This window comes from Ovis aries, chromosome 2 (genome assembly GCF_016772045.2).
Source record: "Ovis aries strain OAR_USU_Benz2616 breed Rambouillet chromosome 2, ARS-UI_Ramb_v3.0, whole genome shotgun sequence".
Classification (NCBI taxonomy): domain Eukaryota; kingdom Metazoa; phylum Chordata; class Mammalia; order Artiodactyla; family Bovidae; genus Ovis; species Ovis aries.
This window is the reverse complement of record NC_056055.1, coordinates 89659763-89684547: the sequence shown is the minus strand read 5'-3', so window position 1 is coordinate 89684547 and position 24785 is coordinate 89659763. Positions and strand designations below refer to the sequence as shown.

Genomic DNA, 24785 nt, shown 5'->3' with positions numbered 1-24785 from the left:
CTAATGATATGCGCACCCTTGAATTAGTGTTCCTATAAAAAGCTCTGTGGAACCTTTGCGTCCTGTCTCTCCAGCAGCCCCACGAGAGTCAACTGAAAACTCTCCCACGATTGCGATTCGAAAGCAAAAACGACGGATCCACAGCGTGCGCGCTCTCGCGCTGGCCTGGAGAAGCAGGCGGTCTGCGGGTCCATCTCAGCGCTCTTTCTCATCGTTTCGCGGTGCTCGCGCGCCCCCTGCCGGCCGTCTGCAGAATCACTGACATTCTCTATGGCCCACATCCACTTGCTGGTGGAAGGAGCTGCTGCATCCCTGCTTGCTCTCTTCGCTGGAAGGAGCCTGGGATCCACCGCCAGAAACACAGGGAAATCTTCAAACTCCTGAAATAGATGCAAAGGATCCGCTCTCAGTCGCGCCTAAAGGACAGAGCCGACTTCAGATTTCCTTGGAAAAGAGAGATGATCACTCCAGTGCAGATGACTCAGGGCCCCTGCAACCACTATCTGATGCTCCAGCAGAGCTTCCAACTCTTCACCACGGAGGACAGCCGTGCTACCCTGCAGCCAGGATCAGAGCCTGAAACAGCTGGAGCCCATGGAAGGAGACAGTCTGTGCTGTTCTCACGGGACTTCCTGCCCGTGAAGTATTTCCAGGGCATCCATCTCTACCTCAGGGAGCTGGAATACAGCCACTTTGCCTGAGAGGCTGTCAGAGTGGAAGTGAAAAGTGCCTTTCCCTCATGTAGGAATCTTCAAAGAAATGGCAACGATAAGGGTGTTTATATTTGTAACACTCACTAATGAATTCCATTATTGTTTGCTTCCTGTTCCAAAGTGATTGCAGCTCATACTTCCTCAGGCACTGAAAACTGAAATGAAAATCATGATTTTTCAGAAGCAGCTGTGGACAGCAGAGCAGATTGTCTTTTCTTGTATAAAGATCTTTTGATCGTCATTGAAAAGATCTCTTGATGTCTGTGGGGCTGGTATTTTCTATACTCAGTGTTCAGAGTTTCTTTCTCATGGACAGGTTTCTAGGATCCTCTGTTCTTAAATATCTTTCTCAGTTAATTCTAGGTGCTATAGAGATAAAGAATAAACTGTGCAGATTTTCACCATAATAGAAATGTATGTTTCCTTCTCTGAAGAGCACAATGCAGGCCTTCCGGAGGAGGTGAATCTTCCAGTTTGCTTGCATTCAAAGGGTAATTCAGGGACATGGGTACCTTCTGTTCTGTGGCTTTTGCCATCATCAATATGTGACTCCAAGTTTGTCTGTGGTACTTGGATCTAGTACACATGGCAGTAAAGGGATGAAGTCTGGTGGCTCACAGGGGATGCTTCGAGGCGCCAGGACTATGCAGGGTAAGAGCCCTTCCTCTCATGTTCCATGGCCTGGATTTATCCTCATGGGAATCTCTGTGCAGGCAAGCTGGGAAACTATTGGGTGATGAATGGATGAAGAGATAAGTTCAGAGTGCTGACTTTCAAAAACTCCCAACACGAAAGTTGAAAGTTAAGTGTTTGGGGGGCAAAATGAGGACTGCAGCCCAGGAGACAGCACCTCAGATAGCTCTGAGAACCTGTTCCAAAGACACACAGAGGGATATCTGTGATTTTGGTGAAGGGGCAATACATGCAATCAGGTGCCTATTTTTTGTGGAAGTTTTCTGCCAGTGTCGTGAAGGTTTCTTGGAGTCACAAGACCATGAAGGGTTTCCATGCTTTTCTGGATGTGAGGAGATAGAAGAACCATTGAGTTAAAAAGGGCTCCTGAAAACAGCTCACCTTCTGAAGACTTGTTCTGCCAGTTTTCCCTGCACACAGAATGCCTCACTTCTGCTTTCCACCTGAGATTCCTTTCCAGGGGTGTTGAAACGCAGCTGCAAGAGCACATGATTTAATCCTTGTAAGGAGATGGCAAGTGCCAATGGCACATGCTAGTTTGTACTTGACAGGGCATGAGGCCAGGTTTCACGTTTGCACTATTTGTTCAAATGAAGTTCTGGTAGGGGTCGAGGGGAACAAAGATTGTTCTTGCTTGCACACACTTCCTTAAAATACAGTCTGACCCAAATGCTTTTCTCCAAGTTCAGCTTTGGGGAGAATGACAAGAATGCCCGTCATAGTTCACAGTATCGTAGGCTGTTTGGAGGAAACGTCCAAGCTGATCCCCGAAGGCGTTGCCTGCAGGGAAATATGCACAGTGTAGACACATTACAGGCTGTTTCCTTGCTACCTGAGGGAGACAAGAAAAGAATAATCAGGCAGTTCCTTGCAAGTACTTGAGGATGAGTGAAGAAAACGTGGTGAGTGAGTCTTCCATTTGGGTCCAGGCCCAAAAGCCTCATCCTGATCTCCTACATATTGGAAATGGAAAGTGGAAGACAGTCTTCCTAATAATGATCTTCAAAAAATAACTCACACATGCTGTGTGCGAGGACAATAAAACAAAAACAAATTTTTGTATCCACAAAGAGTTAAGGGATAAATTTAATCGCAACTGATGAAACACTATATAAAACATTTGACACATTACTCTGCTTAGTCTATTAACACCACTAACAGTCATTTAATTCGCCTTGCTGTTATCCTGCTGATGAGGTAACATTTATGGTTCTGGAAAATAAATAGTACAAGATAAGATAGTAATTCAATAAACATTTGCTGTTCACCCTATTATGTTAAAGTAGCAACATACCTGTGTATACTTATTTAATATATATTGTACAAGTGTGTGTATTTATATATGTGTATATATTTTTGTTCAGTCGCTTAGTTGTATCTGACTGTTTGTGACCCCATGAACTGTAGCATGCCAGGTGTCCCCGTACTTCACTGTCTCCCAAGTTTGCTCAAACTCATGTCCGTTGAGTCAGTAATGCCAAGCAACCATCTCATCCTCCGTTGCCCCCTTGTCCTCCTGCCTTCAATCTTCCACAGCATCAGGGTCATTTTCAAAGGGTCGGTTTCTTCTCAGAAGGTGGCCAAAGTATTAGAGCTTCAGTTTCAGCATCAGTCCTTTCAATGTGTATTCAGGGTTGATGTCCTTTAGGATTGACTGGTTTGAGCTCCCTGCAGTCCAAGGGACTCTCAAGACTCTTCCTCAGTACCACAGTTCAAAAACATCAATTCTTCGGCGCTCACTTTCTTTATGGTCCAAATCGCATCCGTACATGACCACTGGAAAAACCATAGCCTTGACTAGATGGCCCTTTGTTGGCAACGTGGCATCTCTGCTGTTTAACACGCTGTCTAGGTTTCTCATATAATTTCTTCCAAGAGAAGAGTCTTTAATTTTGTGGCTGCAGTCACCATCCGTGGTAAGTTTGGACCCCAAGAAAATGAAATCTGACAGGGTTGCCACTTCTTCCCCATTTATTTGCCATGAAGTGATGGGACTGTTATGCCATGATCTTTGTTTTTTGAATGTTGATGCAACTATATATGCATATGTATACGTATTTTTTTGCGGGGTCTGGTTTAGCTGTGCCTCAAATTGGTTCTCTAAAAAGGTGGTTAAGTTAGGTCAGGGAAACAATAGTTGCTACAGAGATTCTGTTTTACATGATGACTGAAGATTCTCAAAATTTGAATTTTTGAAATTGCTATTATAATGGAAAATTTATTTATTGAGATTGGCATATTCATTCCAAAGCATCCTCTCTGTTTTGTTTTCCATGCATACAATCTGAATTGTGATACACAGAATGAAATATTCTAAATACAAAAGAAATGTTTCAACAATTAGAACATTTAAATAGAATTTGGGACTACAACATTTCCATCTTAAATCTTGATGCTTTTCAAAGTTCAAATTAATAAAGTTTAACCACCACTCCTGTCCAAGTGTTCAAGTGGTTAGAATCTGCCTTTCTTAGCCCAGACCATTGTCCTTGCCACGTCCAGGCAACCCATGTTTTTATTAGGTACTTTTATACAGTTTTCATATTGCTGCCTCTTCTTTGTCATTTGTATTTCAGTTTGTAAAAGCTGTGCTAATGCTCCTACAATCTTTTCTATTTCCACTTTGAGGTTTATTGCAAAAACAGGAACAGAAAACAGACATGAATAGAACAGTTATTGTATTTCCTCCATGATTTTTCAAGAGAGCAAAACTTTCCAGTCATTGAACATTCCTAGAAAATAAAAGTAAGCCGTGAATGAAGAAGTAATGCACCTAGGTAAAGAGAAAGTAAATGATGTAGTTGAAAAATGTACAGTGACATCTCTGCCAAATGACAAAATCTCACTTAACTACACAAACAGGGACGCAGAGCTCTACAGATGACAGATTTCAGAGCAGCTTATGTGACACTGTTTAGCTGCAGACAGAGCCAAGGAGGGTGGAGGCTCTTAGGCACAGTGTTGCCTAAAAGGGTAGAGGACCGCTCTGCTAACTCCCAGTATCTATTTATTTATCTTTATTTGTATCTTTATTTGTCTGTTTACATTTCTCACTCTTTGTGGAGGTTATGGGATTCTGAGGATATAGACCTATTAACTCACCCTGAAAAGAGACTGCAGTACAGACTGGACGGTCACCCTATTCATGTGTGAGAGGTCAGCTGTTTCCTGGAAGCTACTAGATGTAGTGTTTGGACAGCACATCATGTTCACGCAGAGATGAGATTAGATGTGATAATGTTGACCAGTGAGCTGAGCATTAAGAGAAGGAAGCAGGTCATCTCAGGGAAATTCTGTCCAGTTTCCATAGATGGATGTGTGAATTTTCTGCCTCGTGGGAACAGTTAACAGATACTGAATGCTTATATGTCCAAGCATTGTCAGAAGTACGTTACGTCCTACAATCTTCAGAAAAACCCAGTGAAACTTCTATGATGATCAGTTCCATTTAAGAGGAGAAACCATAGTGCCGCAGGTCACACAGGCAGTGCAGGCTGGAGCTGTGACATCAACCCAGGGATCTTGCCCCATGTCCACTGTCTCATGCACTGGACCGAGCTGTCTGCTCTGACAATGTGCTTCCTATTTTAGAGGAACACTTAGTAAGGTCTTCCTTTCCAATTCCTATTCTTCATTGTCACAAGAGTGCCATTCTCTCGTTCCAGGGACGATACAATCATTAGACGAAAGCTGAGTACACAGTTCCCTTTGCACCTGATAAGTTCCAATCGTCAAGTGGTATTTTGTTGAGCTCTACAGAGGAGCCTGGAAGATTATGGCAACTAAACAACAACTCTGAGAGTCTCGGTCTCCACCTGAGATAATATTTTGAGAAATTATCCAGAAAGTTGAAAAATCCATTTAAATTTCTCTTACTCTCTTTGTTTTCAGAAGATTCTCATTTTCTGAAACAGTCTTCAAATACTAGGTCTACTCAAACTTTGGTGTGGATAGTTCTCTTAGAACTACTTCTGGGACAGAGCTGAAGCTCCAATACTTCGGCCGCCTGATGGGAAGAGCCCACTCACTGGAAAAGACCCTGATGCTGGGAAAGATTGAGGGCAGGACGAGAAGGGATCAACAGAGGATAAGATGATTCGATCGCTTTGGATCAACTCAATGAACATGAATTTTAACGAACTCTGAGAGATAGAGAAGGACAGGGAAGCCTGGCGTGCTGTAGTCCATGGGATCAAAGAGAGTCAGACGTGCCTTAGTGACAAACAACAATGGGACAGAGACCCCTCTGTGCACTTCCTCTGGGACAGACACCTTCCTGGATTCTCCACATGTGCCATTACTGCCTTTAGGGGGCTTACAATCTCTCAGAGCATCAAATGTTGCATAATTAGATGGATTATATAGTTCACTTTCCAGTGAAATATTTAAGGGGATAAGATTATCTGCACTATCACACAAAGACTGAAGCAAAGTATCCTGTGAAATATTGCAGTGGTAGAGGAGAAAGAAATAAACACAGGCAAACATGAGTTGTTTAGGACAACCAGCACCTTAAAAAGTGCCTTGTGGATTATAGTTGCAAAATAACTCACTTTTAACAAATGATATCAGTGATATTGTTCCCTATAATGTCTCCAGGGAGCTTAAGGCCTACTCAGGTGATATCGTAAAGGTACATACACAACCGAAACCTTTTAAAGAAGGGAGAAAAGGGTAAATGAGGGACAAATGAGAAAAATCAAAAGCTTCTCTCATAAGCTCTTTTCAGACTAAACATTTCTTGGTGACCTGGAAAAGCCACATTTGTATGAATATTTCTTCCTTCTCCGACTTTGACCAGGCTCTTCTCCCAGGAACAAATAAGGAGGTGTGGAAAGCATAATATACGGCTGTGTAGATATCAACCACAGCGGCACGCATGATTTGATGTTCCCCACCTAGGCACTCATGGCAAAAATTAGCACTTTTATTGATTTCATTAGAAAGAGTAGAAAAAGAAAGGAAAGGGAAAAATGGAAAAACCCAGGAAATGAAAGTTTCTCGACTCACTCTTTAAGAGCCACTCATCACCCCAAGCACTCAGAACTTGCCTAGACCTCCCCTGCAGGCGGTCCTGCAAGCCCCCAGCATCGCAGTGGCCCTCCCCATCTCTGTGCTGCTGGCCCTGGTGATGCTCTGCTCCAGCCCCACGTGCTCCCTGGGCTGTGAGCTGCCTGCCAGCCGCAGCAATCTGGAAAGCTTCACACGTTCGAATCAGATGGAGAGAGTGCCCACTGTGTCCTGTCTGAGGGACAGGACTGATTTCAGATTTCCTCAGACCCTGGCCCACGGGACCAGGCTTGAGAAGACAGAAGCCACAGCTGTTGTGCATGAGTTGCTCCAGCAGACCTTCCAGCTCCTCAGCACCACGGGCTCTTCTGTAGGTCGAAACGAGAGCCTCCTGGACAGACTCCTCGTGGGACTTGATCAGCAGCTGGAGGACCTGGACGCGTGTCTGAGGGAGGGAAGGACCCTGGAACAGTCACCTCTAGGCAGTGAGAACTCCCAATTGGCTGTGAAGAGTTACTTCCAGCGAATCAGTGTGTATTTCAAAGAGAAAGAATACAGCCGCTGTGCCTGGGAGGTTGTCAGCGTGGAAATCAGAAGGTGCTTGGTCTTTGCCAACAAGCTCATCAGAAAACTCAGGATATAAAAATGACATTGATTCTGAAAACAGTGCATCTGGTCAGCTAAATGGCTATTTTCTAAGAATCAGTGCAACCTTTAACTCTATTTTTGTGTCAGATGAAACATAAACAATAGCTAATATATGGGATTATTTAAATGTTTGTTAAATGTTTTGTAACTGTGCAAAACAGATATAAGAATCCATTTTCCATGTCTTAAAAACCTGTAATATTTATTTAAATTATAGGAAATACTTAGGCTGTGCATAGCATTTAAACATTTATCTTTCATAAAATATTTGCTTTGTACTATATTTTGTATAAGGCTACTCTTGCTTTTCAGTAGAGAAAATAAAAGTAATTTGAAAAAAGCAAATTGACTTGCACACACCATTGAGTAAAATCTAACCCAAAGCCTGATCCTAGAAGATAAACCTGTACTGAAGTCACCTGAATAAAGAGGGAATGGGGTCACCTACCCTGGGTCATAGAAGGAACAAGGGACAATGTGAGGAGGGACTGAATGTGATTCTTGAGACATAGACTAGAGGTGGGAGGGAGATGAGTGGAGAAAAGGCCAGGTCATGGACTCAGGTGCCGGCTTGGGGCCTGTGAGAACCGGAGCGCCTTCAAGGGTTAGTGGAGAGCCACATACATCATGTGGGGAAGGAAATGGTACCCCACTCCAGTGTTCTTGCCTGGAGAATCCCAGTGACAGTGGAGAGTAGTGGGCTGCCGTCTATGGAGTAGCACACAGTCGGACACGACTGAAGCGACTTAGCAGCAGCTGTAGCAGCACATACATCATGGGAGGTCAATCTGCATATGTGGAATCTAGGATCCTGGAGTAGGATGAGGAAGGGAGAGTAATTTTTCTACACTTGGCCATTCCTGAGAAAAGAGTCTTCCTGAACTGTTCAAATGGAGGCAAGAAGAACAAGGCAGGCTGGGGACTGCAGAGACAGCTAAGAGAGGCCATGTGGAACCAGTAGCTACCATGATAAATGTGACTCTAAAGAAGTAAAAGGGTTTCTTGAGCTTATTTATATATCTTAAACACACATGTCATCGCTAAACTTTTAAATAAATCATACAAAGGAATGCCTACCCTTGACTTCTAGGAAGATGCACTCGAATACTATACTGTTAACAATTTAATGGGTATCCTTCTAGACATTTTCATATGTAGTTAATAAATCTATACATATGGACATACTAATGTATATCACATAAATATCAATTTTTCATATACTTCAGCTTCTCATTTATTTATATTCTTAGCAAATAGGTCTTTGGGATTTTTCTTCATTAGTACATAAATATAGATTGCCTAAGTATAAACTGCTGCATTATGTCTTAACTGCAAAACTAAGATAATCATAAAAGCTTATCTTGAAAGTGTGCTAAGATTAATTGCCTTAATTTATAGCACATGCTCAGCATGGTACCAGACACTTCCCAAGTGCTCCTTATGTATTAACTCTTTTATTTGAATCTGGTTAGAAGATTATTTCCTGAGGTTCTGGGTCTGTGGTCCGGAAGATGAGGCAGTTCCCAGAGAGCTATTCAGAGACAGATTGCTGCAGCTCAGCCACCACACAGTGAGGGGAGAAATAGCCATTCACTGGGATGAGGAGGCCAAGCCTGTTGCAACAATCCCCAGAGTTCTAGACAGAAACATTCCTATGTGGCACACAGGCCAGCTGTCTACAAGGACTCACCCCTACCCTCACTGGATTCTTGGTTCTCCTGGACTTTAGGAGCTCAGAGAATCAGTCAGGAAGACACAGGCGTCTGGCAGGCAGTCAGGAGGATCCTCTGCTCTGAGCACTCAACTCAGCCAGGAGACCAGGCCAGAGGGGATTCCCAGGCTGGATCCTGAAATCCCTTTTGGCAGCCTGCATTTAGTTTCCTTTTCACTTGTTGCATCAACTTCCTTGCTATTTTTGCCTTCTGGGGTTCATGACGCAATCTCTGAGGATGTAACAAAACTCAAGGCACTTGTTGGTTTTGAGTATGTAGATGGCTTTGCTTTGGGCTGTTTCACTTTAAGGAAGATTCAGAAACTGCCTCAGAGACAGGAAACTAACCCAGAACCCACACAGTGGGACTTGCTCATGTGTCAGCAGAGGGGGGCCTCTAAGGCTTGTTCAGCAGCTGCAGCCAATATGTTGTCCCTTTTAACCATTTTCTCAGCCTTGAGGGGCCTGACTCACTGCACCCCTGATAGTGATTCTGAGAATTAAAGTCCAGCTCAGAGAACGGCCTGGGATCTGAAGTAAATGCAGGCTTGATGCAGACGGGCATGTTCTGAAAGGGCCAGTCTGAGTGTCCAGCAGCAGTGGGTCCTGGCAGGAAACAGTGAAAACAAGGCTTGCCCTGTTCCTGCCTGTTCCTGGGCCATCGACCCTCTGATGGGAGCATTCTGAGAGTGACAGGGGTGCAGAGTGTGGGATCTTCTGGTTGGGTATGTTCTGGAGGAGTTAGAAGAGCTAGGCATGGAGGCCTTCAGCCAAGTACCTAGTTCCAGCTGCATCCTGATTGAGCTAGAAAAAAATCGCACAATGAGTCTATCCAAGGCCTGTCACAAGATGTCCAGGCTGTGAGAAAGGGCAAGAGAGGACTGCAACCAGGAGCACTTAGATCTCTGTGCACATTGTCCCTCTCCACACCAGGTGGGAGGCCTGAGGAGGGGCTCTGGGCCCACCAGCTGTTGGCTGTGAGCACAGGGCAATGCCAACCTGGGCACAGTCAGCCTCAGGTGCTGAGAGGGCGAGAGTGAGGCCACAGCTGGAAGGTGGGAAGACACGCTCTTCTCTCAAGCTGGAGACAGACTTTCCATTGTGGTCCTGAAGCTTCACAGGAGCTCTCTAGGTTGCTGAGCAAACTGTCTCCAGTTTAGGTTGGCCTATTTTTAAATGCTGTATATATTTATACAAATGGTTTGTGTTTTCTTTTGAACTGAGTTTCTCTTACTCACTACTATGTTTGTGCATTTATTGTGCTTCTTATATCTTGTTATTAACAACCCTATCATAAGCATAGATAACAACTTATCTATTTATGCCATTTTAAGGGATTTTATGTCATTTGGTGTTTAGTACTGTTATAAATAGTGCTGGTATACATGTTCTTTACTCACATCCTGATGCATAATGACTTGATTTTTTTCCCAGGGTGATTGCTGGAGTTACTAGATCATAGGCTATGCATATTTCAACTATGCTACAAAATGTTTTGTAAAGTACAAATTTATACAACAGATAACAGTTGCTCTATATGATCATCACCCTTGACACATTCAGTCCTTTAAAATTTTTATTTGCAGACAATATACTGCTGCTGCTGCTAAGTCACTTCAGTCGTGTCCGACTTTGTGTGACCCCAGAGACGGCAGCCCACCAGGCTCCCCCACCCCTGGGATTCTGCAGGCAAGAACACTGGAGTGGGTTGCCATTTCCTTCTCCAATGCATGAAAGTGAAAAGTGAAAGTGAAGTCACTCAGCCCTGTCTGACTCTTCAGGACCCCATGGACTGCAGCCTACCAGGCTCCTCTATCCATGGGATTTTGCAGACAATATACATTTATTTAAAAATTTGAAAATCCAACCAAATACTTTTAGATATAGTGTTTGTAAAGTTAGCCAGATTAAAAACCAAAATTATTTCAATACGTTTGTGTATGAAAATGCAAGGAAAACCTAGTCCATTAAAAAGTAAAAATGTAATGAAAAAACTGTTTCATTCATTCTTGCAACAACAGTAAATAATAAATATGTTGGGAAAAAACCCTCAGAAAGAATGTGAAAAATATGTAATCAAGCCAGTAGCAAAACTTTATTGAGAGCCATTTTCAAAAATAGTCCAATAAATTGGCAGCATTTGCTTCTTTTGTTTATGAAGTGGTTAAGAAACATTTGCTAACTATTTGCTCACTAAATGACAGTGTGTGTCTCAGTAGGAGGTAACCTTGGCAGTCTCCTATTGTAGACTCTCTATTCCCTTCGCAAGGATGCTGACCACCTCATCACATGCTTACATGTCTTTTGCTCACTCAGAAGAAGAATTAGTTGGGAAAGTTGCTTAATCCTTATTGATGATCAAGATGAAAAAAAAGACAATCTCAATGTAACAGAGAAAGCTTCAATTCTTCATTAGTTTCTGGCCATCTAATCTGAATCAAATTTCAATTATACACTTGTACTTAGAGGCCAAAAGGGAAGGTAATTGGGCCTGTCAATGCTACATTGAAAAGGATTAAAGTCTAGGGCTTCCCTGGTGGGCCAGCGGTTAAGAACCCACCTGCCAGTGCAGGGGACCTGGGTCCCAGCCCCGCTCAGGGAGGATGACATGTGCTGAGAGGCCCCTGTGCCCTGCACCACAACTACTGAGCTGGGCCCTGGAGTCTGTGCTCTGCAGCAGGAGAGAGCTCCGCAGGGAGAAGCCCGAGCAGCTCAGCCAGAGAGCAGCCCACGCTTGCTCCAACTGGAGAAAGCCCGCCTGCTGCCACAAAGAGCCAGTCCAGTCACAAACTGATTAATTAAAAATTAGTCTACACTTTATGAAGAGCTCCTAATGCCTCTCCCTCCCCCGGCCCCCTCCCACACACACTCCGGTTGTAGCAACTTTTTATTTAGTTTCTTATTTTTGGTTCTGAGACTTGTGGGATCTTAGTTCTCTGACCAGGCATGGAACTCGGGCCTCCTGCCCTGAAAGCATAGAGTCCCACCCACTAGATCTCCAGGGAATTCCCAGATCTCCTTCATTTTTTACCTAATTTTTTTTTTCTCTTCCGGGATGTCATTTAGGATGCCCCGTTACCTGTAATTGCCACGTCTTCTCAGGCATCTCTGGTATGACAGTTTCTCAGTAGTAGACATTTTATATTATTGTCAATGGTATCATCTTTAAATGTCATTTTCCAAGTTTTAATTGCTCATATAAAAAGAAGTGGTTGAATTTTAGTGTTGATCTTGTTTTCCTACTGCTCCCTCCATCTTGAGCTGTGTTGGTCACCGTGGAGCCGACAGCCCCATGTGGCCAGCTGAGCGCTTGACTAGTCCAGCCTGAGCTGTACTGTGACTAACAGCATGTACTGTCTTTTGAAGGCACTATGAAAAAGAAGAAAGTAACTATCTCACTACTAATATTGTATTGCTTTATGTTGAAATGATAACATTTAGATATATTGTTAAATAAAATATACTGTTAAAATTAACCTTTCTTGTTACTCTTTTGATGTGGCCTCCAGAAAAATTTAAATTGCACATTCATATAAAAAGAAGTGGCCATTTTTAATTTCCTAGCTGCAGTTGCTATCTGCACTGATTTTGGAGCCAAAGCAAAGAAAGTCTGTCACTGTTTCCATTGTTTCCCCATCTATTTACCATGAAGTGATAATGAGTTTGAACAAACTCCGGGAGGTACTGAAGGACAGGGAAGCCTGGCATTCTGCATCCCATGGGGTCACAAAAAGTAGGACCTGATTTAGTGACTGATAGACAACAACAAGGTTGATAAAGTTATGTGATGTCTTGCTCCTTATGGCTAAGGCCTCCAAAACAATTCAGAACAACTTAGTTTAACAACATTCTATTTTGTTTTTTATATACATTATTATTTCTTTTAATTAAATGTTTTTAGTTTTAATTCAATGATAATTGCTTTACAATATTGTGTTGGATTCTGCCATACAGCAACATGAATCAGCCACAGGTATACATATCTCCCCTCCCTCTGGAACCTCTCCCACCCCTCTAGGAACATCACTCTATTTTAGAGAGAAAAAAATAGGTGCCTTTTAAAAAATCATAAACTGCATGTATTATATTTAAATCATACATATATCATGTGATTATTGTTCATCAACTTAGTTTAATATTATTCTCTTTCAGATAGAAAAAAATTGGTACCTTTTTAAAAATCATTAACTGCAAGTATTATTGTTTGGTAATAGCAGATTTGATAATTAAACCTAATTCTTATGAAAAAGAAAACTCTTACAAACAAGGCCTCCTCTCCAAAAATCTCATAATATGAAAAGAAAAAAAAAGAAAAATATTTTCAAAATGAAAGAATCCTATAACAATCTAGTTCAAAATATTTGGCTTATATTTTTCTTTAACATTCAGCAATTCAGAGAAACTTTAAATAATGTTAGAAATTCTCAGGTTCTATATCTTTTTTCCCCATGGTATATATAAATTAAAATAGCAAGGGGCTTAACGAAAGAGTTTTAGAGGCAACTAATAATTCAAATGACATGGGAAAACTGAAAGGGAGACCTGAAAGTGGGAAATTCCTCTCAAATAGAAAGAATGGAGAGCCACCCTGTATAAGTAGCCCACACTCAAGGAGGAAGGACACTCACTCTGCAAACTCTTGAAGACTCAGCTTCAGCACCTACTAGCAGAACAGGCAGCCCTGGGCCTGATTTCACCATGACCTACCGGTGCCTCCTCCAGATGGTTCTCCTGCTGTGTCTCTCCACCACAGCTCTTTGCAGGAGCTACAGCTTGCTTCGATTCCAACAAGGGCGGAGCCTTGAGGTGTGCCAGAACCTCCTGTGGCAGTTACCTTCAACTCCTCAACACTGCCTTGAGTTCAGGATGGACTTCCAGATGCCTGAGGAGATGAAGCAAGCACAGCAGTTCCGGAAGGAAGATGCCGTATTGGTCATGTATGAGATGCTCCAGCACATCTTCAATATTCTCACCAGAGACTTCTCCAGCACTGGCTGGTCTGAGACCATCATTGAGCACCTCCGTGAGGAACTCTATGGGCAGATGAATCGTCTGGAGCCAATCCAGAAGGAAATAATGCAGAAGCAAACCTCCACTATGGGAGACACGACCGATCTTCACCTGCGGAAATATTACTTCAACCTCGGGCAGTACCTCAAGTCCAAGGAGCACAACAGGTGTGCCTGGACAGTCGTGCAAGTGCAATTGCTCAGGAACTTTTCTTTCCTGAAGAGCCTAACAGGTTACCTCCGGGACTGAACATCTCCCACCTGTGGCTCTGGGAATGGACAATGTGACTTTGAGGTGAGACTCTTCAGCAGCAGAGGCTCTTGAAGTAACTGACATGCAAGGCACTGATTACAATGGACAGTTAAAGACTAACCTATTTTTAAATTGATTTATGCATTATTTATTTATTTAAACTTTTATATGAGAAATAAATTATTTATGAAACAAAAGTCAATGTGGCAGTTTCAATGCCAACTTGATTTTCGTGACAACACATATTAAAAATTGCAGAGCACCTTGGAGACATTCATTGCAAAACAAGCCTGCAGAGTAGTCGAGTTTCTGGCCCCTGCCTTTCAGGAATTTAAACTACAAGGAAGCTGTGTGGGATGTCCGAGTTATATGCATGCTCTCCATGTATCCATACAGTCTACATGCTCTTGTCTTGTTCACTGGTTTAAATGTACCATATAGCTCATGCCGGAGGGCCTCTCTATATGATGTGAGGGTTTCTTCCTCTCTTTTTTTTTCCCACTGGGGTAAACTGTACACCACCTTATATTTGAGAGTCTTACAAAATAAGTCTTCTTTAAACCAATAAAATTTGGGGAAATTTTACTCTATTTATCAAATTCTTAGTAAAGTAAATGAAAAATTCTGACCTTCTAAATGTCCTCAGTTGCTCGTACAGTCCAACACTTATTTCCAACAACGTAATCCTCAGAAAGAGGTTTCAGGAACATGAGTCGAAAATTACTTAAGACTGTCTTGGGGGTCATTAGAAATTGTCAAACATGCTAATTCACTCAATTAAAAATAAGAGAAAAGTCATCTTGAAAATATTAAGTTTACATTCATGAAAGATAGAAAAGTAAAACGATATTAAATACTTGTTTTAGTACACAGAAAATATAGTTTAAATAAAGTTGAATAAAATGCTACTGTTATATACTAAATATATTTTAATATTCTATGCTTAATATTTAAAATACCTTCCATAAATTTACTATAAAATTGGAAACGTGAGATATTTCTTTTAAATAAGTATACAATTCAATATAAAATTAATTCAAAAAATAAAGTGCTCTGCTTTTAAAAATATTACTAGTTTTCCGCTATTCAACACTTACTCCCCAACTTCAAGGCCGAATCCTTGAGAGACCCTGAAAATTCCAGAGCATTCCAGGGGCGCACACTTCTTTGGTCCCTGACCCAGGTGGTGGCCGCGTTCCTCCTCAGCCCCAGAAAGTCCCCCAAACCGTCCCATGCTTATTTGTCTCCTGGCCACCGCTGACTTCTCCTCTGGCTGCGACGCGCTCCCAGGGTCCCATAGCCAGTCCCATCGCCTTGGCTGTTTCTCACGTTGTCCAAAATGGCTCTAAGCCTATAGCCTCACTGACTCCCCCTGGCTCCGCCTGGTGCTCAAGGTCCTCCCATCGTCCCATCTCTCACAGTCTCACCCCCACCGCCGGGTTTAACTCTGTCCACACCGCGGTGCCACCGCCCCAAGCCGATTGTCTCATCACCTGTGCTCGCTTTCACTTTGTCCGCGAAGCCGTCCCGTCAACTCGAAGCCAAAAGCCTCAGCGCTGCCACCGTGTTTCATTGTGTGCCCAACGCCTTTCCATCCTGCCTCAGCGAATAGTCTCGTCGCCACTTCCAGGGTCCCCTGTGTGGACCACACGCATCCGTCGTCCGGTGGTCTCATCCCTCCGCAGGGTTTAACTTTGTCTCAGAGCTGTCCATAGTCCCACCACCAGCAGTTTTCTGCCACCGTCCGGTTTCACTTTGTCCGCAATGCGGACTCCTCGTCTCAGAGCCAAGCAGGGCTCCCCTGTGTGAGAAACGCCCGCCCATCGCCCCACAGCCAATAGTCTGCGATGTTCTGACAAGGTCTCATCGCCTATAGGCATCGTCCCAAAGCCAATAGTCTCAAAGCTGTCTGTCTCAACGCCCACGCTGGCTTTCCTTTTGTCCGCAATTGCTAAGTATCCCCTGAAAAGCAAGACTCCTTGCCACCGCCGACCTCCCCTTTTCGCCCAACGACCTCCCATGGTCCCAGCGCCTATAGGCTCATCGGCAAAGCGGTGTTTCAATTCAACCCCAAGGACATCGCCCAAGGTCTCATCCCACCGCCCTATTTCACTTTGTCCATAACGCCCTCCCATCGTGCCATAGGGAATAGTCTCCTGGCCAGCGCCAGGATCCCCTAAGTGACCAACGCCCTCGCATAGTCCCCGTAGACAAATGTCTCATCGCCGATGCTGCCTTTCACTTTGTCCGCAGCGCCGTCCACTCTTCTCAGAGCCACCACCACTTTCCCCTTTTTGCCCAACGTCCGCCCGTGGTCCCATCGCCTGTAGGCTCACGGCCGCCGCCGGTTTCCCCTTTGTGCACCACATCGCTGTCCTGCCTTCCCATCGCCAAGAATCCCATCTCCCCCGCGGTGGTTCACTTTTCCTCAAAGCTGCCCGGTACTCAGATCACCCTAGGCCTCATCCCCACCGCCGGGTTTAAATTTCACCTCAACTCTTGACACTGTCCCATAGCAAATGGGCTCATCGCCACCGCCGGGTATCGCCCCATAGCCGATATTGTCATTGCGGCCACTGTGTTTCATTTTGTTCCGAACTCCCTCCCATAGTCCCACAACGAATAGTCTCGGCTCCACCGCGGGATCGACCGTCCATCCTGGCCCCTACTCCGCCCCCTAATCGCGGTAAAGCCAATAGTCTCATCGCGGCCACTGTGTTCCACTTGGTGCCAAACGCTCTCCATCATCCCACAGCAAAGCGCCTCCTAGCCACCGCGGGATTCGACCGTGTGAGCAACGCCCCAGCAGGTCCCACAGCGAATAGTCTCTGAGCCGCCGCGCTCCGTGTGCGCAACGCCCACTCCCCCGTGTTTCACCTGGTGCACGACCCCCTCCCATCCTTCCACAGCTTATCCTCTTTAAGCCAACGCGGGATTCATGCGTGATCGCCACGCTCCCCTCCCATCCCCCATCAACGCGGCACAGCTGGTTGTCTCCTCCCGGATACCATGTTTCACTAGGTCAGCAACGGCCCATATGAGTCGGCAGCCAGTAGTGTCTTGCTCACCCTCTAGTTTCACTTTAGGGCACAACGCTGTCCATCCTCGCATCGCCAATAATCCCATCACCGCTGCGGGTCCCTTTCTCTGAGCTGCGGGTTCCGGAAGTGAGCCCCAATCTGTAAAATCAGCCTCATCTCGCTCAGAAACCCCACCTTGGGGGTTCTTTTCCTCTAACACGGCCAGTTCGAGTTGACATGTGGAAGAAAGCCCACTACTCAGGGGATCTTTCCGAAAATGCAATATTCTCTCTCCCTACTCAGGACAGCGGAAACCAGGCTTTTTCCACGTAAGAGCTAATGATATGCGCACCCTTGAATCAGTGCTCCTATTAAAAGCTCTGTGGAACCTTTGTGTCCTGTCTCTCCAGCAGCCCCACGAGAGTCAACTGTAAACTCTCCTACGACTGCGATTCGAAAGCAAAAACGATGGATCCACAGCATGCGCGCTCTCGCGGTCGCCTGGAGAAGCAGGCGGTCTCCGGGTCCATCTCAGCACTTTCTCACCGTTCGCGGTGCTCGCGCGCCCCCTGCCGGCCGTCTGCAGAAGCACTGACATTCTCTATGGCCCACATCCACTTGCTGGTGGAAGGAGCTGCTGCATCCCTGCTTGCTCTCTTCGCTGTGACGAGCCTGGGATCCACCACCAGAAACACAAGGATATCTTCAAACACCTGAAATAGATGCAAAGGATCCGCTCTCACTCGCGCCTAAAGGACAAAGCCGACTTCAGATTTCCTTGGAAAAGAGAGATGATCACTCCAGTGCAGATGACTCAGGGCCCCTGCAACCACTATCTGATGCTCCAGCAGAGCTTTCAACTCTTCACCACGGAGGACAGCCGTGCTACCCTGCAGCCAGGATCAGAGCCTGAAACAACTGGAGCCGATGGAAGGAGACAGTCTGTGCTGTTCTCATTGGGACTTCCTGCCCGGAAGTATTTCCAGGGCATCCATCTCTACCTCAGGGAGCTGGAATACAGTCACTTTGCCTGGGAGGCTGTCAGAGTGGAAATGAAAAGTGCCTTTCCCTCATGTACGAATCTTCAAAGAAATGGCAACAATAAGGGTGTTTATATTTGTAACACTCGCTAATGGATTCCATTATTGTTTGCTTCCTGTTCCAAAGCAATTGCAGCTCATACTTCCTCAGGCACTGAAAACTAAAATAAAATCATGATTTTTCAGAAGCAGGTGTGGACAGCAGAGCAGAATGTCTTTTCTTGGATAAAGATCTTGTGATCATCATTGAAAAGATCTCTTGATGTCTGCGGGGGGGAAGGGGTATTTTCTATACTCAGAATTCAGAGTTTCTTTCCCATGGACAGGTTTCCAGAATCCTCTGTTCTTAAATATCTTTCTCAGTTAAGTCTAGGTGCTATAGAGATAAAGAATAAACTGTGTGGATTTTCATCATCATAGAAAGTTGTCTTTCCTTCTCTGAGGAGCATGATGCAGGCCTTCCGGATGAGGTGAATCTTCTGGTTTGCTTGCATTCAAAGGGTAATTCAGGGACATGGGTACCTTCTGTTCTGTGGCTTTTTCCATCATCAATATGTGACTCCAAGTTTGTCTGTGGTACTTGGATCTAGTACAGGTGGCAGTAAAGGGATGAAGTCTGGTGACTCACAGGGGATGCTTCCAAGCGCCAGGACTATACAGGGTGAGAGCACTTCCTCTCATGTTCCATGGCCTGGATTTATCCTCATGGGAATCACACTGCAAGCAAGTTGGGAAACTATTGGGTGATGAACGGATGAAGAGATAAGTTCAGGGTGCTGACTTTCAAAAATGCACAACACGAAAGTTGCAGGTTAAGTGTTTGGGGGGCAAAATGAGGACTTCAGTCCAGGAGACAGCACCTCAGATAGCACTGAGAAGCTGTTCCAAAAACACACAGAGGGATATCTGTGATTTTGGTGAAGGGGCAATACATGCAATCATGTGCCTATTTTTTTGTGGAAGTTTTATAACAGTGTCGTGGAGGTTTCTTGGAGTCACAAGATCAGTTGTCAACATGAAGGGTTTCCATGCTTTTCTAGATATGAGGAGATAGACGAACCATTGAGTTAAAATAGGCTCCTGAAAACAGCTCACCTTCTGAAGACTTGTTCTGCCAGTTTTCCCTGCACACAGCCTCCCTCACTTCTGCTTTCCACCCGAGATTCCTTTCCAGGGGTGTTGAAAATCAGCAGCTGCAAGAGCACATGATTTAATTCTTGTAGGGAGATGGCAAGTGCCAATGGCACATGCTAGTTTGTACTTGACAGGGCATGAAGCCAGGTTTCACGTTTGCACTATTTGTTCAAATGAAGGTCTGGTAGGGGTCGAGGGGAACAAGGATTGTTCTTGCTTGCACACACTTCCTTAAAATACAGTCTGACCCAAATGCTTTTTCTCCAAGTTCAGCTTTGGGGAGAATGACAAGAATGCCTGTCATAGTTCACAGTATCATCAGCTGTTTGAAAGAAACTTCCAAGCTGATCCCCGGAGGCATTGCCTGCAGGGAAATATCCACAGTGTAGACACATTACAGGCTGTTTCCTTACTACCTGAGGGAGACAAGAAAAGAATAATCAGGCAGTTCCTTGCAACTAGGTGAGGATGACTGAAGAAAAAGTGATGAGTGAGTCTTCCATTTGGATCCAGGCCCAAGAGCCTCATCCTGATCTTCTACATATTGCAAATGGAAAAGTTGAAGACAGTCTTCCTAATAATGATCTTCAAAAAACAACTCACACATGCTGTGTGTGAGGACAAAAAAACAAAAATAAGTTTTGTATCCACAAAGAGTTAAGCGATAAATTTAACCGCAATTGATGAAACACTATATAAAATATTTGACACGTTACTCTGCTTAGTCTATTAATACCACAAACAGTCACTGAATTAGTCTTGCTGTTATCCTGCTGATGAGGTAACATTTATGGTGCAGGAAAATAAATAATATAGAATAAGACAGCAATTCAAGTAAACATTTGCTTTTCACCCTTTTATGTTAAAGTAGCAACACGTGTGTACTTATTTAACATATATTGTAATACATATTGTGTGTGTTTATATATGTGTATATATTTTTGTTCAGTTGCTTAGTTATATCCGACTGTCTGTGACCCCATGAACTGTAGCATGCCAGGCTTCCCTGTCTTTCACTATCTCCCAAGTTTGCTCAAACTCATGTCCATTGAGTCAGTGATGCCAAGCAACCATCTCATCCTCTGTTGCCCCCTTCTTCACCTGCCCTCAGTCTTCCACAGCATCAGGGTCATTTTCAAAGGGTTAGTTTCTTCTCAGAAGGTGGTCAAATTATTAGAGCTTCAGCGTCAGCACCAGTCCTTTCAATGCATATTCAGGGTTGATGTCCTTTAGGAGTGACTGGTTTGATCTCCTTGCAGTCCAAGGGACTCTCAAGACTCTTCCTTAGTACCACAGTTCAAAAATTCAATTCTTCGGCGCTCAACTTTCTTTATGGTCCAAATCACATCCATACATGACTACTGGAAAAACCATAGCTTTGACTACATGAAGTTTTGTTGGCAACATGGTATCTCTGCTTTTTAACACACTCTATATTTCTCATATAATTTCTTCCAAGGAGAGAGAGTCTTTTAAATTTGTGGCTGCAGTCACCGTCCATAGTAATTTTGGGCCCCAAGAAAATGAAATCTAACAGTGTTTCCACTGTTTCCCCATCTATTTGCCATGAAGTGATGGGACTATATGCCATGATCTTTGTTTTCTGAATGTTGGTGCAACTATCTATGTATATGTATTTGGGGGATGGGGGGTCTGGTTTAGCTGTGCCTCAAATTGGTTCTCTAGAAAGATGGTTAATTTTGGTCAGGGAAGCAATAGATGTTATAGAGATTCTGTTTTACATGATGGCTGAAGATTTTCAAAATTTGAATTTGTGAAATTGCTATTATAATGGAAAATTTATTTACTGAGATTAGCATATTCATTCCAAAAATCCTCTTTGTTTTGTTTTCCATGCATGCAATCTGAATCATGATACACAGAATGAAATATTCTAAATACAAAAGAAATATTTCAACAATTAGAACATTTAAATAGAATTTGGGACTACAACATTTCCATGTTAAATCCTGATGCTTTCCTAGTTAAAATTAATGAAACTCTATGTGAACTTCCGGTTTAACTGATGAGAGGGCACTAATGGTAAAGAATCTGCCTGCCACTGCAGGAGACAGGTGATGCGGGCTCCATCTCTAGGTTGGGAAGATCCCCTCTACAAGGAAATGACAACCCACTCCAGGATTCTTGCCAGAGGACCCTGAGTCAGAAACGACTGATGGACTAAACAACAACAACCCTGCAGAAAACCATAAAACTAGAGAAACACAAAGGAACGTTTGTGCGTGATTTTAGATGTTCTTATGTTTCACATGAGAAACCAGTATACCTCTTGGAGTTCACAAGTTATCACTGGAAGTCCCAATGCTGGAATGTTTCTACATTTATTTAAAATATAACGATGAAAATGAATCAGTGTCTTATATGTGTAATAAAACTCAAAAGACTTATACTCCTGCATGGAAACCATGTTAGATCTGAAATACTATCAAGAACATGAGAAAAGTACTTTACCCTATTTTTAAAATTATACATCATTTGTAGCTCATCAAAAACAAACATATGAGTCAAGTATGTTTCATCAAGAATAGAACAATAAAATAAATTAATTCACTACATGGAAGTGAAAAATTGGATAGGTGTAATATTCATGGGGTCGCAAAGAGTCGGACACGACTGAGTGACTAAACTGAAATGAACTGAACTGAATGTGTGAAATTGATATATTGGGAAAACGATATGGTCATAAAATGTCCATGGCTAAGTATATAAAAATAGAGGGAAAATGGCAAATGCATGTAGGAATGAAAGTCCATTTTTTCCCATTACTGAAAAAGAAGATGAATATGTGGGTCTAAGCACATACGTTTCACATTACCAGAATCACCACTGTGAATGAGAATTGGTTTTTCTTCACTTCTGTATTTGCTACTTTGTGTTTAAATTGGCAGGTTGGCTAACTGTTCTTTGATTTCTAATTTCCTGCCTTCTACCAGCTGGAATTCACAGGAAACCAATATAGCCAATCTCTAACTTCAATATGCCAGGAAATTTGAAAAACTCAGCAAGGGCCACAGGACTGGAAAAGGTCCATTTTCATTCCAGTCCCTAAGAAAGGCAATGCCAAAGAATGCTCAAACTACTGAACAATTGCATTTATCTTACATGCTAGCAAATTAAGGCTCAAAATTCTCCAAGCCAGGCTTCAACAATATGTGAACCGTGAACTTCCTGATGTTCCAGCTGGTTTTAGAAAAGGCAGAGGAACCAGAGAATAAATTGCCAACATCCACTGGATCATCGAAAAAGCAAGAGAGTTCCAGAAAAAAATATCTTTTTCTGCTTTATTGACTATGCCAAAGCCTTTGACTGTGTGTATCACAATAAACTGTGGAAAATTCTGAAAGAGATGGGACTACCAGACCACCTGACTGCCTCTTGAGAAATCTGTATGCAGCTCAGGAAGCAGCAGTTAGAACTGGACATGGAACAACAGACTGGTTCCAAATAGGAAAAGGAGTACGTCAAGGCTCTAAATTATCACCCTGCTCATTTAACTTATACATAGAGTACATCATGAGACACACTGGGCCAGATGAAGTACAAGCTGGAATCAAGATTGCCGGGAGAAATACCAATAACCTCAATATGCAGATGTCACCACCCTTAAGGCAGAAAGTGAAGAAGAACTAAAGAGCTTCTTGATGAAAGTGAAAGAGGAGAGTGAAAAAGTTGGCTTAAACCTCAACATTCAGAAAACTAAGATCATGGCATCCAGTCTCGTCACTTCATGGCACATAGATGGAGAAACAGTGGAAACAGTGGCAGACTTTATTTTTTGGCTCCAAAATCACTGCAGATGGTGACTGCAGCCATGGAATAAAAAGCTTACTCCTTGGAAGAAAAGTTATGACCAACCTAGAAAGCATATTATAAAGCACAGACATAATTTGCCAACAAAGGTCCATTTAGTCAATCTATGGTTTTCCAGTAGTCATGTATGAATGTGAGAGTTGGACTATAAAGAAAGCTGAGTGCTGAAGAATTGATGGTCTTGAATTGTGGTGTTGGAGAAGATTCTTGAGAGTCCCTTGGACTGCAAGGAGTTCCAACCAGTCCATCCTAAAGGAGATCAGTCCTGAAGGTTCATTGGAAGGACTGATATTGAAGCTGAAACTCCAAGACTTTGGCCACCTGATGTGAAGTGTTGACTCATTTGAAAAGACCTTGATTCTTGGGGAAATTCATGGAGGGAGGGGAAGGGGACAACAGAAGATCAGATGGTTGGATGGCATCACCGACTCAATGGACATAAGTTTGCATAAACTCCGGGAGTTGGTGATGGACAGGGAAGCCTGGCCTGCTGCCGTCCATGGGATTGCAAAGAGTCGGATACAACTGAGCTGATGACTGAACTGAACTGAAGCCAGTATTTGACCACAGCCCATAGGTGGAAGTGTAACTCCAGCTCCTGTTTGTTCATGACGGCATCACTCACTAGTCCACCAAGACCGCAAGCCTGAGGACCTAGAGCGCAGATGGAGGTGCCGCAGATCCTCATTCTCTCAGTCCTGTAGCTTGCTCCTTGCTCTAGTCCAATGCTGGATAACGGATCCCTGAAGAAAGGCCATGAGAGACTTCCAGGAACAGGTGGAGAGCCTGGTGTGATGAAGGAAGCCCTGCCGCTAGCTCTCCTCTCAGACCTCACCTGGTTCACCTGCTTCCTTGGTTAAAGCTTGCGGGGTAGTTTTATGAGAGAGTCTATGTGACACTGAGTGTAGATTTTCCCGTTGTTTCCTTAGTTGTACGTGTACCTGGATGCAGTCTCGATAGGAGTCTTGAAGAACAGGTCAGGAGACGTGATGTCTAATGATGGCAACAGCATCGTCATCACTCAAAAAGATTTTGACTCCCAGGACGAGAACGCCTTCAGAACAAGTTTACAAGCTAGATAAGAATGTGAAACTCATTGCTATATTCTCATATGCTTCACCTTAAAGTGAGAGTTGTTTCATTCAAGTTGATTGGGGCCTTACTAACCACAGGACTCCAAAAATTTCCAATCATCATATTTGGAATACATGGCACTCGTTTTGCAGACTGCATCCAACTTCCATCATTCTAACAGCATCAAAATTAATGTGTTTTCATTTTCTTAAATGAATAATGTGTTTTCCTTTAACTTTTAGACATTCCCTATGTTTACACTTGAACATAGCTTCACATGCATCTCTGTTCCTATCAAGTCTCTTGGGAGCATTTACTGTGTTGATTAAAAGCAACAGTCCTAGTAAGAACTAGAAGTGACTAGTCACATCAGTGGAAGTTACTTTAAAGGGTTTGTTATTGTTTTGGCTGTGCCACGTGGCTTAAGAAGCATTAGTTTCCTGACTGGGGATTGAACCCAGGCCCACAGCACTGAAAATATTGAGTTCTAACCACTGAACGGCCAAGGAAGTCTCAAATTACTTTAAATTTTGCAGTTTTAGTTGTTCAGTTTTTCATTCAAGGATTCAGAGAAATACTAAATTGTTTTAACTTTATATATTTACTAAAAGAAATGACTGTTGGAGAACTGAATGGAGTATGACAAGGG

The 24785-nt window shown here is 43.4% G+C and overlaps 3 protein-coding genes across 3 annotated transcripts; all 3 read left to right on the top strand.

The window, feature by feature from the left end:
• The first annotated feature begins 1312 nt into the window (after positions 1 to 1312).
• On the top strand, positions 1313 to 7145 carry LOC114113089 (interferon alpha-2-like). The gene is made up of 2 exons (XM_027964767.2): positions 1313 to 1364; positions 6425 to 7145. Exons 1-2 carry the CDS (start codon positions 1313 to 1315, stop codon positions 7057 to 7059), a joined length of 687 nt encoding a protein of 228 aa, XP_027820568.1. The 3' UTR covers positions 7060 to 7145.
• A 4520-nt stretch (positions 7146 to 11665) lies between these two features.
• LOC114112830 (interferon beta-2-like) lies at positions 11666 to 15811 on the top strand. The gene has a single exon (XM_060410993.1). It carries the CDS (start codon positions 13474 to 13476, stop codon positions 14032 to 14034), a length of 561 nt encoding a protein of 186 aa, XP_060266976.1. The 5' UTR covers positions 11666 to 13473; the 3' UTR covers positions 14035 to 15811.
• Positions 15812 to 17779: 1968 nt separating this feature from the next.
• On the top strand, positions 17780 to 24144 carry LOC114113086 (interferon tau-11-like). Its single transcript, XM_042242698.1, has 2 exons — positions 17780 to 18097; positions 23992 to 24144. Exons 1-2 carry the CDS (start codon positions 17780 to 17782, stop codon positions 24142 to 24144), a joined length of 471 nt encoding a protein of 156 aa, XP_042098632.1.
• Positions 24145 to 24785: the final 641 nt, after the last annotated feature.

Excerpts from the sequence above, each read along its gene's own strand:
- LOC114112830 (XM_060410993.1), top strand. The coding sequence starts at position 13,474 with ATGACCTACCGGTGCCTCCTCCAGATGGTTCTCCTGCTGTGTCTCTCC.
- LOC114113086 (XM_042242698.1), top strand. The coding sequence starts at position 17,780 with ATGCAAAGGATCCGCTCTCACTCGCGCCTAAAGGACAAAGCCGACTTC. Across the intron at positions 18,098-23,991 it reads GTCACTTTGCCTGGGAGGCT|TTGTACGTGTACCTGGATGC; the intron begins GTCAGAGTGGAA and ends TTGTTTCCTTAG.
- LOC114113089 (XM_027964767.2), top strand. The coding sequence starts at position 1,313 with ATGAAGTCTGGTGGCTCACAGGGGATGCTTCGAGGCGCCAGGACTATG. Across the intron at positions 1,365-6,424 it reads AGGCGCCAGGACTATGCAGG|AGCCACTCATCACCCCAAGC; the intron begins GTAAGAGCCCTT and ends TCACTCTTTAAG.